General features: G+C 50.0%; 1 protein-coding gene across 1 annotated transcript; it reads left to right on the forward strand.

Annotated features, from left to right (window-relative positions):
* The first annotated feature begins 551 nt into the window (after positions 1 to 551).
* On the forward strand, positions 552 to 17639 carry NUAK2 (NUAK family kinase 2). The gene is made up of 7 exons (XM_054027840.1): positions 552 to 830; positions 7938 to 8058; positions 10325 to 10476; positions 11513 to 11578; positions 13424 to 13543; positions 14534 to 14666; positions 14797 to 17639. Exons 1-7 carry the CDS (start codon positions 627 to 629, stop codon positions 15921 to 15923), a joined length of 1923 nt encoding a protein of 640 aa, XP_053883815.1. The 5' UTR covers positions 552 to 626; the 3' UTR covers positions 15924 to 17639.
* Positions 17640 to 18207: the final 568 nt, after the last annotated feature.

Consider the following 18207-nt stretch of genomic DNA (forward strand, 5'->3'; position numbering starts at 1 on the left):
TGAACATCACACCTTGATTTAAACCAGCACAACTCTGCCTATAGACAAGCTATGAGTGCCTCTGACAGTCTCTCCTCCTGTCCATCCATTTGTTTCTCTGAGTCTCCTCTGGTATGCCTGCCTCTCCATTTCTCTCTCTCCTCCAGTACCTTTCTGCACGTCTCTCTCTCCATCTGCTTGTCTATATTTCTGTGTCTGTCTCTCCTCCAGTACCTGTCTGTCTTTCTGCCTCTCCTCCCAGGGGTGCTGGAATAATGTTTATAGTGGGGGTGGGGGTGCCGCTGATGACGGAAAACCGGAGAACCCCTGTATGTGGGGTATGTTATTACTACAGCAAGCCAGGGGCTGCCCCTAGTTCTCGCACCACTGTGTACTCCAGCGCTTGTCTCCTTCTGCCAGCCCCTCGCCCCATCTCTGTCCCTCTCCCTCGCTCACAAGTGACACCTTTAGCAGGGAGCCCTTCGGGGCCGGTCACGTGCCCCGGGGCGGCCACTAGGAGGCGGGGGGCGGGCCCGGACCGGGCAGGTTTGTAGCATTTATTGGCCCCGTGGCCGGCAGAGAATTGCTGCCTTGCCCCGTTCACCTGGGCTGGAGAGCGCTGCGCTCCGGTGCGCCCTGCCCCTGCCATGGCTCTCGCCCCGGCCGAGGCGCTGCCGCCCCCCTCGCTGGCCGAGGGGCGGACCCAGTCCCCCAAGCCGCTGATGAAGAAGCAGGCGGTGAAGCGGCACCACCACAAGCACAACCTCCGGCACCGCTACGAGTTCCTGGAGACGCTGGGCAAAGGCACCTACGGCAAGGTGAAGAAGGCGAGGGAGCGCTCTGGCAAGCTGGTAAGTGGAGCCGGGCGCTGCGCCCTGCCCCGCCGGGGGTATCTCTGCTTCACCCGTGCAGCGCAGCGCAGTCCCGCTTTCCTGCTTCTGGCCGCTGCGCCGCAGGGGCGACCCCCAGGACGGCTCCAAAGGGATGGTGCCATCCCTGGGGTCTCCAGCCTTCCCGCTGCTCCTTGCGCACAGAGCGGCCTTTCCCTCCAGCGTTTAGGGTCTCCTCGCACTGGCGCTTTGCGCCTGTTTGGTTTAACGCTCTCCTCACGCTTGATGCGTTTACACGGGGCACGGGCGCTGCCTGCCTTGAGCGCGCGGCTTGCTCCCGGATGCAGCTGCAGTGCTGCTCCTGCTCCCCTTGCGCGTGCGGCTGCAGTAAGCCCCCGGTTTTGGTCTTGTCCCCTTTGCGCATTGGTGCGCAATGCTGAGGTGTGTGCAGGGCAGAGCGAGGCGTGGGCTGAGCCAAGCTGCCTGCAGGCCTTCAGGTTCAAGGCTACACTAGTGATGGGGGGGAAGGGGGGGAGAATAACCAGTTGCTAGGTGCATAGTACGTGACTATTTACCAATATGTAATTCAAGGGATGGGGAAGGGTTGCTGTAATGAAACTTTAGATCGTGGAGGTGGTAATAAAAGTAAGGCAAAAAAGAACTGCAAAGCTAATCTCATTTGAAACAAATTAAATGAGGTTGCTGGCTCTGCCACTTGTCTAGACAAGACCCAGTAGAGCAGCCTTGCAAAATCTACTTGCCCAGGGTGAGTAACTCTCGTTGATGGGGGAGAGTAAAATGATTAGGCTCTGCTTCATGGTGCAATCTCGACTTGGACTGGTGCAAACCTCAAGATGTTTTGCTTGTGGCTCTATAGGTGGAGTAGATGAGATGGTCACAGAAAATCCCTTTAAATGTTCCTGTGATGGGATTATAAAATTAACAGCACCTTGTTGTTGTTTGTGAAGTGAGAGGCTGTGTTGCGCAATAAAGAACCGCCACAGCTTCTGCCAGGGAATTTATTTCCTCTTGAAAGGGAAGGACAAGCCAGCCAGTACTCTGCTGCTGTATTTACTGTAGTTGTTGTAATTGATCTGACATGAATTGCCTGGCACTGGTCTGCCTTCGTGGCCTGTGCTAATTTGAAATGCAAAAAGGCACCTCTCTTTGGCTAGGGTTTAGGGGAGCCTATTGTCAAATCAACAGGGATGCCAAGCTCTCTTCTCTCATAAGGGCCTGTCTGATTCTGATCTTGCCTACCCTGGTATAAAGCAGGAGTAACTTGACTGAAGTAATTGGAACTGTGCAGGAGGCGAAAGGGACAGATTCTGGCTTCACACTAAAGCTTTAGATACTGCATGCAGTAAAACTGCTTGGTGCTCATCACAGGCATCTAAATGCCTAAATCTAAACAGCCAACAGATGACTTGCATGAGGGCATGCATCCCTCTATAAAACCTTTCTGAAAGGTGTAATGGGTGTAGGTCTAGCAAGATCTGTAGTTCAGAGAACTTGGTCCAGCAGTTGCATTATGTTACTACATCTTGGAGCATGATTGAGTGGCTCTTGGGGGGGTGGGGTGCGGGGTGTAGAGGAGATCACAGCTTCCTGTTGCACACTTGACAATCAGTCAGATTTGCTCCTGAAAAGGGGTTTGTACATATCCTGTAGTAGTACATATCGAGTAGTAGAGAACACTCAAGTCTGTTCTCTCACGCCCCCTCCCCCTGCCCCCGAGTTTTGGTTGACTATGAAACATAAAAAGGCTAAGTGGTGCAGCATGCAAGCAACTCTACACTTCTAAATTGTCTCCTCAACCCTGATTCCAAGAGTGTCTGCTTCAACTTGATGGTGTTTCTGCCGCTCTTAAACCAACTACAGGTTTTAAGTTGCAGGCCTCTCCAAGAACTGTGTGTGAAAACACACACACATTGGACTTTTTGGTGGTGAAGCAATACAGACCAATACTGCGATTTGCCTGTCTAAAATAGGAGAATGCGTTGTAAATTTCCCTGTGGTTGGAGGCCAACATTCTATCTTGAGAGGTTTTTTGGGGAGGGAAATACTAACACAAAATGGATCAGCTACAAATACTGAGTGGACCTAACACCCAAGGAGCCTCTGCAAAAGTCTAAAAGGCAAACTTAGACACTTGCTCCCTGCTTTGAGTCACTAAGGTGTGAGAGGTGATCGATCCATGGAAGACAGATTCATACACACAAACCCACATGATCTCCTCTTATGTGGGTAAACATCAAGACACCAACTTCCATAACTCAGCCGGCCTGGCAAAGCATCCGTGTTCAAGTCCTGAGGAGAAGGCGTGGGTGGGTGTGAGATTCAATTACTAATGTGCCAGAATGGCATGTAAAGAGAAACAATTGTGCTCTGACTTGCTAGAAATCTAAATGTACAGTTTTCCTTTCCTTACGTAACATGAAGTAGTTCTTGGCTGACTTAAGTAGGTGTAATGCTGGCAAAAGAAATGGCCTATTTTATGGCTCTGGAGTCTCCTAATCTGCTGCATAACCAGGACTGTGACAGTGCAGTCTCCCACATCTTGACCTGGAAGGATCCCTTTAGTTGGGAGCTGGAGAAGAAGGGTGGGCTCAACCTCCGTAGCTCACTTACTACTGGACTTCTCTGAGAGTACCCAAAAGCAAGTGTCATTGGGCTTGTCTAATCTAATACTTGGAATTAAGCTGTTTGGGACAGGAGTTCATGTTTGTACAGTGCCTAGCATGATAATGGCCTCCTAATGCTACCGTAATAGAAATGGCATATGCAGGCCACCAAACCATCCCTAGGTGTAGGTGACTTAGCTAGTTCATGTGTGGCACTATTCACCTAGAAGCAAGTGCCTGCATCACAAAGCCCTCTTGGGTTAGGAAGAGAACACCACTTGGCAGTAAAGTGGGTTAATATTTGTTCATTTTTAGTGGCTTCCGCTTCCTAAATAAGGTATAAGAGCAAATAACTTCATTTGATTAGTCTTTTCAAGGACCATGAGCGATGCTAACCCTATTGGCAAAAGTCACAGTGCCCAGGGTATTTCAGTTTTCTTTCTCTCCCCCCTCTGGCTATGCAGAAGCTGCCTCTGTTGGTTTAATTAACTAGTCACACACACACCCCCATTGGCTAGCCTGTTCCTTCTCTTATCTCTAGTCATCCTACTTAGACTCAGACCAATCCAAGTAGAACTTGCAGTCTTGTTTAATCATGGAGCTGGTGTGTGGATTTCAGTTGAAGTTTGCCGACTGCATGGAAATGGTGACGTTTTTGTGTGAAACGTTAATTTTCTGCTATAAACGTTTCTTCAGCTGCAGGGTTCTCATGCCCTGCTGTTAAGATGTAAGAAGTTAGGGTTTTTTTCACTATGATTGTCCTTCCTGACCACTTGAAAGTTTCCCTTCCGAAGTAACTGGGATGCTGAGAACGTGGTTGGCTCTTGCCCTTGTTTTGATCTGAAACTCCCAATGGAAATGCAGCTCAGGGGCTGAGTAAGTGAGCCTGCCTTCTGCACCTGTTTGCTCGGCAGCACCTGCCCACAGGCTGGGGGAGAGAAGCTTTTAGTGCTTGGGTTTCAGCCAAGCCAAACAAGAGGCTTGAGTTTCTATGGTACTTGCCTGCAATGTCTGACAGATACTCCTGGGCTGGTGCTATGTGGAGGGGAAAGGGGCACCTGGAACAGTTTAAAAATAGCAAAAACCTCCCTTTTGATCTTTAGTAACAAAACACTGGACTTCTCCATAATGGGATGGAATCCATAATTCACCAGGAATATGATATTGTGCTCACAACCTGGAACAGCTTTAAAAGCACCTGATGGGCTTGTGGCTTAGTAATATACCGTTTGTCACCTCCTTGAAATACTCTTTGCTCTTTCTGCCATCTCCCCCCGCCCCCGAAGCATAATTAAACCCTCCTGATTCAGAACTTGCTTTCAAATCACCAAGTGGTGATGACCAGCAGAGCGCCTGGTAATATGAAGTGCACAACAGACTTGGAGGCTCTCATGTGCCCCACAGGATGTTCTAGACATGCATGCTCTGTTATTTAGGTGGCCTGAAGCTTGAGGTGGACAGAGCTGGCTATCTAGTGTTCATGGCCAGCCCCCAGTGGCACAGGTGTGTGTCTACCTCCTTAACAGCCCCACCAGAGTGGGGCATGCCGCGTGAACTACTTGACTGCCAATAGAGGCTGCTTCAGCTCAAAGCTGGGAGTTGGCACTGGTGTGGTCCATGCTGTACCTGTGATGGGGCAGGACTAAGAGAAGCTGAATAGCATGGCTTCATGCCAGCACTAAGCTAGTCTTGAAAGCTAGTTGTTGAGCGCCAGCATTAGACAAATGGTCTTGTACAAGAATAGGCAACTACATGCACGAGACTCGAGCACAGACCGTGGCTTCTCCTTGCTGGGAAGAACTCTTAAGGTGCTTAGCTGGATGCCATAGCACTAGCCTATCCAAACCAGACTCGTTCAAAGTTGGGAGGTGAGCAGCATAGGGATGGGGGTCAGGGTGGGAAAGACCGTAAACAGCTAGCAGCAATTGTCTAAGCTTGATGGGCTAATGCCACTTGATGCTGTAGGAATATTGGCTTCCTTAATGGGGATGGGACATACGCAAGTGTGTATGCCCAACTGCATCAGAAGCCTTAAGAGTCCTCCATTTTCAGAGGTTTGGTTGGAGCCATTCATCTGTCAGCAGGCACAAAAGCTGCTGACGCAGCAGGTGGCTCTGTGTCCCAAAGATCATCAAGCCAGGCCAGATGCCAGGCATTCCAGCCACATGGCTCTGGGAGGTGAATGGCCAGCAAGTGACTCATAGTAGGGACTTTGGGAGCTGGGGGGCAGGCAGGCTAGCTTGTTACATGAAGGCTTTCAAGCAGTTATGCACACCCAGATAATGGAGTGTTGAGACCGAAAGGGTTAATCTTTAACCCATGAACTTAGCAGAGAGGCCACTGAATGAGTGTCCAATGCTCATGTCACTCTTGAGTACATGCCTTCTGTGTTGTTGGATAACAAGTCTTGGACTTCGGTTTTCACACCCTCCCAGGCGGGATTTTGTTATGGCTCTTAGTAACGCTTGGGTGTAAACCCTCTACTTGGGCCAGCACATGATAATGTTCTCTTGCGTGTGGAAGTCAAGTGTCGATCTCTGTCTTGCTGCTGACCCCATGTTTCAGTGCTTGACTAGGTAAGTGGGACCCAGTGTAGAGCAGGGAGATGCTTCAGAGTGTGGGAGAATCAGACCTTTCCTGTACATCTGTCCGAATGATGCCTTGCACAAAGGCACTGATGTGGCAATCTAAAGCTTGCTGCTCTAGCGGTCACTGATTCATTATTCGTGATGTGACAAACGGACAGCTGAGCTAAGCCAATCTTGGGAGATGTCGCTCTGACAGCACCAGGTCACGCTTCGCAGGGGAAAGAGATGGTGACATAACAGGAATAGCAATGATGCAAAGTGTGTGGTACATCTCTTGTGACCCCCAGTATGCGTGAGGAGCAACTAGTTGGAATGCATGCGCCTAGTTACTGTAACCGCCCAATCGGCAGCATGTTCAAGGGAAGGGGCCGGGTCAAACCTGACTTGGGAAGAGTCTAGGCAGTGGGGCACTACTCTGGCAGGCTGGGGCGGAGGAAGAATGCCAGGGAGGCATTCGGGCGAGCATCTGGCGTTCAATAATGCCAGCAGATCACCTGTAGGAAGATTCCCTTCATTAAAGAGAACTCTAGCCCTGCACTGACCCTGGGGTGCAAGGCAAAGCTGCCCCCCCCCCCTTTCCTTGTTGCTGGGAGACCTGGCACTTTGTATCATCTAGGATCCTTTTACAGGATTAACGCTGTTCCGCATTCTTGTCTGATAGAAGAAAAGAGGTTCTGCTGGATTCAGTTGTAAATTCAACCCAAGGAGTATATTGTTTCTCTCCAGCCCCTTTGAAAGAGGATTAGGAGGCATCCATTCTTCAGCACTTACTTTTCTTTCTCCTCCCCTCTTTCTCTTTCCTTGTAGAGGAGTATTCATAATGAAGAAATCTGAGCAAACTCTGGCTGCTGCTGGCAGTTTGTATTTTCAGCATGCCAGCCCACAGGTCCCGTTTCAGGGCAGTCCCATGTTTATTGCTTGTGCCTCTGTCATGTGGGGAACATTAGCAGGAACTTGCTGATGACTCCTTGAGTGCCAAACTTTCTCTCATCAAATCCAAGTAATCTGTTCCTCTGAAACAAACATTTCTGGAGAAACAACGAAACCTGTTTTCCATCTGCACCAAACCAAGATGTTGTTTATCTTCCAAGTCATGTGTACAGGTCACATTCCATTCGCTGGCTGTAATGTACGGGCAGCTCTGGGGTCAGACACTGTTCATGTAATGTAACTAACAGATTGGCCCCTTGTTACCTTGCAGGAAAGTGGGGTTCATGGTTTCTGGTAGGGGTGGCAGACCTCGCAGCACTCTTGGCTTTGTGGCTAGTGGGAAGTAGAGAAAGGAACAGCTTTCCAGGGAGACAAGGGCCTTTCCCCCAAATCATTCTGCAGTGAACTAGAAATCTGGATTGTATGAAGGGAACCCAGATCACTCACGTAGAGCTTTGAGGCATGGGGTTCAAAGGGAGGTGACCATTTGTAACAAGCGCCCAACAAAAGAACTCACCAAGACAGAGCCTAAATCATTGAACTCTCTCCTCAGTAAGGCTGAGTCACAGTGTGAAGGATGGTCCCGTTAAAGCACTGGGCGAGTACTCCTGGGTTCAATTCCCTGCTCTGCCACAGACTGTGACCCTGGGCAAGTCACCCAAATCTCTGCTTCCATTCCCCATCTCTAAAATGGGGGCACCACTTCCTTTGTCTATTTAGACAGCAAGCTTTTCAGAGCGGGGCTCTCATGTTCTATGTACAATGCCTAGAACAATAAGCTTCCAACTCCTGTCTCTAGAGGCTACCCCCATGCAAATAAGTACACAAGCTCCGGTTTCATCTGCCATTGTACTAGTCTGGTTACTCCAATCCCATGCACCCAGTAACTGGCGAGTCTCCTATCTCTCGTTTCAGTGAGACACACTCTGCAGGAACCCCGCAGGCTCCAGCTTTAATGCTTCCTTTATTTCTGTTCTCATTTACAGGTTGCGATCAAGTCAATCCGGAAAGACAAAATTAAGGATGAGCAGGATCTTGTCCACATCCGGAGAGAGATTGAGATAATGTCATCCCTCAACCACCCCCACATCATTGGTATCCATGAAGGTAGGCTTGGCTAATGTGGATAGATGGGGGGGGGGGGGGGGGGAGGGGAGGGACGAGTGAGGATTTCACTCAATCCATAACTTAAACTGGTCTGTGCAAGGAAGTAACCTTCCTTTTAAGCATCTAATTTATGCTTTGTGTCTCACTGCCAACTAGCCCTTCACCTCTTGCTGCACTTAGTGCAGTTGACACGTTCCTAGGGAATCTGCAGGGCTGGCTAACGGCATGTGGTCAGACTTACTTTGGCAGTGTCTGCATCCTGCCAAGTGCAATATTTATTGCAAAGATCTTCCCTGGGCCTTAACATGCAATGTTGCCCCTCTGCACCATGAAACTGGCTTCTGAGCAACCTGCAAACTTGGGAGAGGTAGACTCTGGGATGAGCACAGCTGCAGCCCTAAATCCTACCCCTGGAATTCTTCTGCCCAATTCAACGTCCCCGTATGGATGCAAAATCCTGTATCCAGTTGCTAACTGCATCATGTTACATCACACTGAGGGATGCTGCAACTTGGCTGTCTCTGATGCAGACTTAAATTGCCTGTGAAAGCTAGCTGGGGTGGGGAGTTGGGAGGTGCTTTAAAGGTTACTGGTAACCAGGCATTAGATTATAGAATTCCTTCTGGGGTGGGGTGGGGGAGGGGAGGGGAACTAGGCAAACCTAAAATTTAAGCAAGCAGCTCTCCCTGTGGATTATTCTTGTTAGGGAGACCTAAGACTCTCCATTTCCCATCTAAAAAATGGGAAAATATTGCAAAACAAGCAGACGGAAGCAACTCGCTTATTGCTCATGCCTGGGGCATGAGCGGGGTGACTCAGCAGCCTCCAGAACTACGTGCGGTTAGGCTCTCCGGCTTCTGCTGATCAGCTCTTGGATTTCATCCTTGTTTTGTGTACAAAATGAGGCAATCAGGTGGCAGGAGGGGAATATCGGCTCTAAAAATAGCCTCATTCTGAACAATGCAGAGAATAAAGGCTGGAGCGCTTCAGAAGCCTTTTCAGTCTGCCCGCCCCACAGCCGCATGTAGTCGGAAAGCTAGAGACCTGAAATGCCGCTTTCAGCAAAAGCATGGACTGGCTAGCCCCGAGGATATGGAACCTTTCCTCTCCAGGTCCTGCATTTGAATTCCAACTCGGCCAGTTACCACTTCTGACCAGCAGCTACCTGACAGCGGTCTAGTGATCTACGTGAAATGTACCACCAACTCCCGTTCTCAATGGCCCAGTGCCAGCATTGCAAAGCACTGCAGTAGTCAGTCTAGTATGAAGACCAAGCTACCCTCACTACTAGAGTTCTCCTTTTCCCCGTCCAAGTCCTAGCTGGCCACTAGGAAGCTTGTGCTGCTGCCCATGCTGTCTTACGGACAGAAGGCTTTGGTCTCCAGTGTTGTGAAGGCACCATTCTTAACGACCACTGAACTTGGGTGAAAATTCGCTCTCAGATTCTAGTTGCAGTCAAACCCACCCAGAGCAAGTCTCCAGTCAGACTGATCTAGTATTATTTGAATACCTCTTACTTCCTTGATTCTTTGAAACTTGTATTTAATATCTGTCAGCTGACTCTGTGGAATTTTTATAGCTTTATCATGCCTGGTATAAAGCTACGTGGTAATGTCTGTATCACACCCTTTCAGAAATGATGCGTGCAGTATCTCAAGGTTTCTCCTCTAAACACAGAGGACTGGTGGCGTACGTTACGCTGAATGTTTGTATTGACTGAGTCATTCTGATCCTGGTCTCCATTATCAGAATCCAAAAATATCACTTCTAAAAATAGCCGAGGAAAATCATGCATTTCTTGGCTAAATCTGGCTTTGTGTAATGGATTCTGAGGGTGTAGTGATGTACACCCAAACTGGAACCATTGCAGTTGTTTTCCTTGTCAGGGCTGTTAAGAACCACATGCCATCTTTGTCAGCTTGGAATCCTTTGTTGTAGATCAATATAGCAGCTACCTAGTGTATCATCTACAGCCCCAATCTGCTGACCAGCAGTCTGGTTGTGTCCCCTCCCCCCCCCAGCAATAGAATGGCACTTCTGCTAAAGCAATGGAGTCGATGTTACCTTTTTGGCTCAAACCAGAGACTGCAGAAATGGGGTGGGTAACTTTTTTTTTCTTAAATTAGACTAGCAGGCACGGACCAAGATGCCAGTTGAAAGCAGATGCCAACAGGCCTCCATGTTTGAAGGCACCCTAACTCCTGAACATATTTGAATGCTCTGTGGCATCTCCTGACCCAGCTTTCCCCCTTTTTGTCCCATTTAGTGTTTGAAAACAATAGCAAGATCGTCATTGTGATGGAGTATGCCAGCAAGGGAGATCTGTATGACTACATCAACGAGCGGCAGAGGCTGACTGAGCAGGAGGCACGACACTTCTTCAGGCAGGTCGTGTCTGCGGTCTACTACTGTCACAAGGTAAGTGAGCATCTCCAAGTCTGGGCGGCAGGAGGTCATGAGGCCTCTCCATGACCTAATTGGTGCAAAAGGTGATACTTGTCCACAGCCATAGTCTCCAACCAGATCCTTACCCATGAATGTTAGTCTTACTCCTGTGCGCCTCCCGGGCACTGCCTGGTGGGGTTGAGGACGATATGATGATACAGCAGCGTAGGCTGAAGGGATACATTAGTCAGACTCTTAACTAGATAAAACCACCTATCTGGAGGAGTGCAACTTGCTAAAGAATATCACCTGGCTGGTTGATAAGCTCGCTGTCCCGCACTTCACCTTGTGTTCTAGCTGGGTCCAACCCAGGATCTCTTCCCGCCCCCACCCACCCCAAAAAAGACCTGTTCAACTGATCCTTGACTCCCTGCATCCTCCAGACAGGGAGCATGCAGGGCGAGTCCTGTGCTGGCTCCTATCTCTGGGGTTTGGAAGGGAATTGCAAACTTCCCTTGGGGAGATCAGGGTGCCTAGCTCTGGCATGCCTTAATGCTAAAGTGCCGTGCCTTTCTAGCTAGGTCAGTCAGTGTATTCATTCCAGCCCAACCCCAGGGTAAGGGGAACACCCAGAGCTGTCACACAAGTCTTTAAAAGCTAAAATAGCCCTGTTCAAGTTTCACTTTTCATAGTGTGACTTCTGCATCAAGGCCTAGCACATGTATCTACTCGTTCCTGGCCCAATGGTGGTGGGGTGCCACCCACCACCTGGAAGAAGCACCTCTGATGTGAAGTCAAGGCCCTTTCCTTTTGGCACCCCGTTATGGGAAGCAGCTCACACTTACAGTTGAATACACAGACAAACGCTTAATCGCCTCTCCATTACTGGGAATTCGCATCTTGTTTGAGCTTTTCACAAGCTCGGATATAAACACAACCTGTCCACCTGCTGCCAGCATATCTCGAAGACCGGTTGTGTCTGTGAACTGCAGTAACCTCCCTGCTGTGATTAACTCTCGCCCCTCCTCAAGCCAAACACCAACTCCACTTTCTCTTCCACCCCCTCTAGAATGGAATTGTTCATCGAGACCTGAAGCTAGAAAACATCCTGCTTGATGGAAAGGGCAATGTTCAGGTGAGTGAGGCTGACCAAGCCCAGTTGCATTTTTAAACAAAAATGCAGTCTGTGTAAAACTCGCTAATTCTCCTGGATTGCAGCAAATTTATGAACTAGACCAAGGATTCTTGCACAGAGCCTGGCTTCATTCCTTAATGGATTGGGCACTGCATGTTACCATGGCCACTTAGACACTGGGAAGACAGAATGTCTCTCTTAATCATCCTCTGGTCATCAGTATGCTAACTCTCCATGCGTTTGGGGATCAGTCACATATGCCTGGTTCTTGGTAACGCCGCACTCAAATAAGATTTGAGACCTGTTGGCTCACCACAATAGCCTTCTATTTCTGCAGCCCTGGGAGCTATCCCCTAAACTGCTCATTGCTTCCTCTCACCATGCAGTGTAGGAGGATGTTCTGAAGTGGAGTGTGGCTGGTCAGGAATGGAGGATTATTGGTTACCAGCAAATCCATGGTGGAGAGGGAGAAGAGATCTAACTTTTATGATCTTGCCAAAGTACTCCAAGGCTGAGATTGCTCTATAGCAGCAGAGTGCCCATGTCATGTCCTTGCCATTCAAAGGGCTGGCAGTACAACTGCTGCCTGACCTTTTAACCAGGGTTAGACTAAGATCAGCATTGGGCAGCAGCAGGGCTTGATAATGGCAGATGATTCCCAGAAACTTTCTGAGCTACTGAAATCATTATTCCTTATCTGATGGCTGGTAAACGAGCAATATTGAAACGAGAGTCCAAACAGTGACACACCTAGCCAGCCTGGCACTCAAAAGAGAAACCACTTCATAGCTTATAAACCAGGAAATGCCAGTTTCCAGTAAAGGAAGGGAAGTTCTGATAAATTTGCTGCCTTCTGAATTTATTTGCTAGAAGCTTAAAATCCAGCTTTCTGGGCTAGGCTTAAGCTTCGGCTCTTCCTCCTTCCTATCAGATGACCTCTACCAAGTGCTTCACCTGCTTCTGTCTTTAAGCAACACTTTTTATTTCTGGCCTCTGGCTCTGTAGCACGGCTGGTGCACAGCCACCCAGGGAGTCAGTGTTCTCTCCTAATAAGGGAGACAGGTACGAACAGAGCAGGGACTTTGTACAGTTAATAATAAACAAAGGCCTGTAGGCTGTTTATCTTAACAATAGGCCATTCTGCAATTGCAAACCTGCAAGCATGTTCTGTACCTTCTGGTTCACTTGATTGGTCATAGCGTTGATAAAGATGATAGGCATTTACTGATGGTACAATTTTGCTACTATGGGGCAGGCCAACAGGGAGAGCAAAATCACTGAACTGCCTCTTGAAGCTGTCAGACATACCAAAGCCTCAGGTACAGACTAGAAAAGCTTTTCCACATGAAACTTGTCTTCAGGGAAGTCCAAGAACTACTTCCAACAAGTACAAAGACACCTCCCCTCTGGGCCTAATTGAGTGGCCGCTGTCACTCCCCAGTGACCTCTCCTGGCCTTGTACTAACGGCAGGTTCACGCTGCCCTGTGCTATTGAAACCTTTCCTCAGCGGAGGGTCTGAGTAGATCGGAGGACCTGCCCATAAGAATGGCTTTGGGGAAGGCCAGGTAGGGCAGGGCAGCAGCTCCAGCTTCTGAAGTGGAAGATCAACTCGATGCAGCGTCTCCCTTGGTGACCAAGGCGGAGGGAAGAATATTCTAGTGGTGAAGCTGCAGTGGATACAACCTAGGGTACTCTGACTTTTTTTTTTTTTTTTTAGCAGTTTGTAGGTCTTCTCTTTAGTTTCATAACACTGTTGGACTCCTACATCTTTCCCCCTCTCTAATTGCTAACATTAACCTTGGCTTCACAAACAATAACAAAAGTGAATCTCTCCCCCTCTCTAGATAGCAGACTTTGGCCTATCTAATGTCTACCAGCAAGACAAATTCCTGCAGACCTACTGTGGCAGCCCTCTCTATGCATCCCCTGAAATTGTGAATGGGAGGCCCTATAAAGGACCAGAGGTAAGTTGCATTTCCCTCTCCTAGAAAGTGCTGGAGTGGAGGGAAGCTTTCACCCCCACCCCCAGTGGAGTAGTGCAGGTGTCTTGGTGTAATTGTGGCAGAGGAATGTCCCACTAGCTAGTGCAGGACACACATGATCCTTCTCATGCCCCCTCTGCTTGGAGTCAGGAATGTCACTTCCCCTAAAAACCCAATAGCCAGAAGAGCCAGAGTGCCAATATCTGTCCCATGATAGTGCTCGCTAACTGCTAGATCTGCTGGCCTCATTAATGGCAATCAATGACCGTATGATCCATCAGACCCTTTATGGTAGGCAAATACACAAACTCAGCAGTGCAAAAGCTATTGATAAGAGTTCACGTGTAGTTAGCTCTCTGAGAGCCACTGTAGCCACATGCAGAGCCTGCAGCCGTGGATGTTGTGTATCATAGGCTGGGGGAGGCAATGCCTCCCCCAACAGCTCAGCGTGGCCCCTCCTGCTTGCCCTTCCCCTTGGCCCCAGCCCAGGCAAAATGCTCCTCTTCCGGGAAGCGGGCTGGGGCTAGGGCAGCTGCAGCTGGCTTGAGACCAGGACTTGGGCTTGGGACCAGCACTTGTAGAGGGGGGGCTTGAGGCACTGGGGCTGCCAGCACTACTGCCTGCCCTGTGCGTGGGGGGAGGGCTGGGGGGAGTCACAGTAGTGCACAACATGCTGGGGGCTGGCCAGTGACTACTCACCACCTAGGCCTGCAGTAAAGGAAGTGACAGGGCATTAATAGAGACCATACATAGGATGTGGCCTGTGAGGTCACTGGTGGGCTCGCTCATGGTCTAGTTCAGCTCCTCTAGCACTGATTGCAATGGGGTCACAAGCTGGCCTGCTAAAGTGGCTCCCTGTCTTGGACCTTTAGATGCTGGCAATCAGCACCAACTCTGAAGCTCTGGGGTGGGTGGGGCAGAGCACATCTGGCCGGGATTTCACTCTGTCTCAAAGATCCATCTGTCTCCCAGGTTGACAGCTGGTCCCTTGGGGTGCTCCTCTATATCTTGGTCCATGGGACGATGCCTTTTGACGGACAAGACTACAAGACCCTGGTCCAGCAGATCACTAGTGGGGAATACCGAGAGCCCACTAAGCTATCCGGTAAGTGGAACTCTATTACACCGTTTCTGGGTGGGGGGTGGGAGGGTCTCTCCTCTCATTCCCTCCCCCATGTCTTAGTCAGACACATCTCACCCTATGGTTCTGACCGGGATCTTGTTCTGCCTCCTAGATGCCTGTGGGCTGATCCGGTGGATGCTAATGGTGAACCCGGAGCGCAGAGCCACCATTGAGGACATTGCCAGCCACTGGTGGGTGAACTGGGGCTACAAGGTGCCTATCGGGGAGCAGGAGTTGCTGCGGGAGACAGAGTCCCCATTGGCCACGGTGGCGGAGTGGCTGCGACGTTCCTCGAGGCCTCTCTTCGAGAACAGCTCAAAGGTGCGCTGCTTCTTCAAGCAGCACATCCCCGGCGTCTCCCTGGAGAGGCAGCGCTCGCTCAAGAAGTCCAAGAAGGAGAACGACGTCACCCAGGCTCTGCAGGAGGTGGCCCTGGCTACAGAGAACCCCTCCAAGTCCATCCTGAAGAGGCCCAAGGGGATCTTGAAGAGAAGGAACTCCTGTGAGCAGAAAACGCAAGCCCCTGCCCCTCCGCCCATGGCGACCACTGGCGACACAAGTGACAACCGTGTGGCGCAAACCACAGACCTGATTCGTGGCCTCTCTTCCAGGGGGCTTGCCTGCACCATGGATGCTGGCGCTGCTGCCCTGGTGGTGCCCAAGAAGGGAATACTGAAGAAGCCCCAAAAGCGAGAATCTGGGTATTACTCCTCCCCAGAGCACACTGACTCCAGGGACCTTTTAGACTCCGACTTGGATGCCAGTGTCTTTGCTAGCAGTTTCTCCCCGGGCCAGAGCCCCAAGGGCCTTCCTGCCAGGAGGAAGGGCATCCTGAAGCACAATGGGAAATATTCCTCCAGCAACACGGAATCAGACAGCGACCCCATCAAGGGCTTTGGTTCCTTCAGCGAGGTGGCCCTGCCCAAACACCCGCTGGCCTCCCGGGCCCACCCATCCAGCGCTGTGAGCGAGGACAGCATCCTTTCCACAGAGTCCTTTGACCAGCTCGACCTGCCTGAGAGGATGCCGGATGGGGGCGGGGGCATGCGCAGCTGCATCTCTGTGGACGACCTCCTCTGGCTGGAGGAGACCGAGGAGGAGCCAGGGCGCAGGCTCCGGCGCTGGACTGTGACGCATTGCCAAAGCCCCCTCAGGGACAGTTGCTTCTCTCTGGCAGACTGTGAGAACGTCACCGATGTCTACAAGCAGGCCATGGCCATCAGCATGAAGCTCAGCTGAGGAGCCCCAACCTGCAAGCTGTTGCACGTGCCACTGACGCCTCTGCAGATGGGACTGCTGTGAGGGACAGCAGTGCCAGAACAAATTGCACTGCCCTGGAGGTGGGAGTGGGGAGAGCCTTCCCCAGCCTGGCTGTCCCCTTGCAGGGCTGGAAATGCAGCGGTGACATTGGAAGTATTTATTTGCATCCTTGTACTCTTCTGGCATGGGGTGCATGTGGAGGGGAAGGGCAGGAAAGAAGGTTTTAACAGTGCCAAAGTGGCTTACAAAGGGTACGACAGAGTAGAGGCATGTTTAGAGGGAACAAGATACGTTGCATGAGAAGGAGGTGGATGTAGAGTGAGTGAAGGCAAGTGCAATGGGGTGAGGTATGTATGCAAGAGTGGGTACCCACCTTGATCTGCAGGGAACTCTCAATGGACCAAATACCAGAGAAGTAGCAAGACTGGTCTCATGATTCTGTAAGAAACTGGAGTAACTCCTGCTGCAGAGTGGTATAGGAAAGGGTTAACTAGGGTGTCTAACAGAACTCTGCAGACCACTTTTGTCACTCTCCTGGACTCCCTCACCTCTCAAAACAAACAGACTTGGTCATCTCAAGTTAAGGAATAAAAAAAGCTGGATGGCTTCAGATTTTATTTAACTTTTGCACTCTGCTGTCTGCTGCACAAGAGGCTAGGATGGGGCGGTAGAAATACAGCCAGAAAAGGAATCCGATTTAGCAGGGCAATGAGACGAGAACAGCCACTGGGCTGAGAAGATGGCGTTTAGTAACTGAAATCTAGGCACTTAGAATTTACTGGCATGTATGGGGTCCAACATCCATCCCTTTACCCACTCTGGGAAGCCTGAACTGGAATAATGCACTCTTTACTTTAATCTTGTAATGTTGGAACAGTTACAGTTTTCCCATCTCAATGCTTTAGGCAGAAGTGGTTTAACACATCAGTGACCATGGGTGTAACATGTATTCCAGGCTGATCTACAGCCCCAACCTTAACTCCTCCAGCGATTTGGATTCTGACACATCTTGCTTGGGCCATAGTCAAGTTCAAGTAATAAAACCCCTGCTCTCTGCAGTGGGACCCTGTCTTGCAGCTGCTTTAAATCCACTGGGTTGGAAGAGCATCCTCGGACAGACTGTAAGGTTAGCGATCAGACACTGCCTCTGGCTAGAGGAGCTACCCCACTCAATGGGAGTTAGGTGCCAAACTCCCTTGAAGCCCCTCTAAAAATTACAGCCAAGGCCTGCCTCTGACAGCAAAAAGCCAGGTGGACCTAGAATCTGGGCACCCCAGAAACCATGATCTTAAAAGCAAATGGGCATGTGTCCCTGCTGCCAACATGAATGAGGGGGAAAAAAGTTTGAATTTTTTTAAAAAAAGTGTATTTTTTGCTTGTCCGGGGCCCTTGGGGGAGGGGGAAAATACTTATTTATTGCCTCATTAACACTGAATTGTTATGTAAATTAAAATGGCACTAGGTTAACCTGGCTCCAATGCAAAGCTTCTCAAGCATCTGTCAAAGGAGAAAAGCATTCTGTAAATGTGCGATCTTGTAACTCTTCAGATTGTAAAGCCCCTTGCACTATCTTGCCATGTCTCTCCTCTGGCTCCCTACCTTTCCCAAGATGTGTACATTTTTCTCCCCCCCACTCCCAGAATGTGGTCCAGAGAAATTCATTAAATTAAATTAAAAGCAACATGTAGACCTGAACTCTCGTCTGCCTGTCTGTCCATCTCCTCTGAGCTGTCCCATGGATCGTGAGAAGATTTAAAGTTTTTTAAAAGACTTGGTTGCCAGCTGGCATTGGTGCTGCTTCAACTGGAGTTGCCTGCCAGAGGCGCCGGAGTGGAAGCCCTTCCACCTCTTGTGAGATGGCATCTCAATTCCTGGGCTCCATGGAGTCTTCTTTCACACTGCTGGTCTCTGTTGCTTCCTATGAAAGTACAGTGTGGTGCAATGTCACATTGGCCATGGTGACAGCTGGGGTAGTGGGGCATATGCTGGCCTGGGAGAGGCAGAAGAAGACTCTTGCCTCACTTATCCATATATTGGAAACTCTCCTTGAGCCTTAGTCTGTACAATGCATAACCCCCACTGCTTGCTTGCTGCTCTGAACCCAGCAGCTCAGCTGGGCTCAGCCTGCACCTGCTGGGATGGAGGTTTGGGTGGGCAAGAGAGGGTTGGCTCTAGCAGAAAGCTGTGGTTGGGAGCAGTAGAACACTAGAATAAGAACAGTCACAAGCCTAACAGGCTGCATCTTTCCAGCAGTGTTTGGATT

Source organism: Malaclemys terrapin, chromosome 4, assembly GCF_027887155.1.
Source record: "Malaclemys terrapin pileata isolate rMalTer1 chromosome 4, rMalTer1.hap1, whole genome shotgun sequence".
Taxonomy (NCBI): domain Eukaryota; kingdom Metazoa; phylum Chordata; order Testudines; family Emydidae; genus Malaclemys; species Malaclemys terrapin.

Excerpts from the sequence above, each read along its gene's own strand:
- NUAK2 (XM_054027840.1), top strand. The coding sequence starts at position 627 with ATGGCTCTCGCCCCGGCCGAGGCGCTGCCGCCCCCCTCGCTGGCCGAG. Across the intron at positions 11,579-13,423 it reads ATGGAAAGGGCAATGTTCAG|ATAGCAGACTTTGGCCTATC; the intron begins GTGAGTGAGGCT and ends CCCCCTCTCTAG. Across the intron at positions 14,667-14,796 it reads AGAGCCCACTAAGCTATCCG|ATGCCTGTGGGCTGATCCGG; the intron begins GTAAGTGGAACT and ends TCTGCCTCCTAG.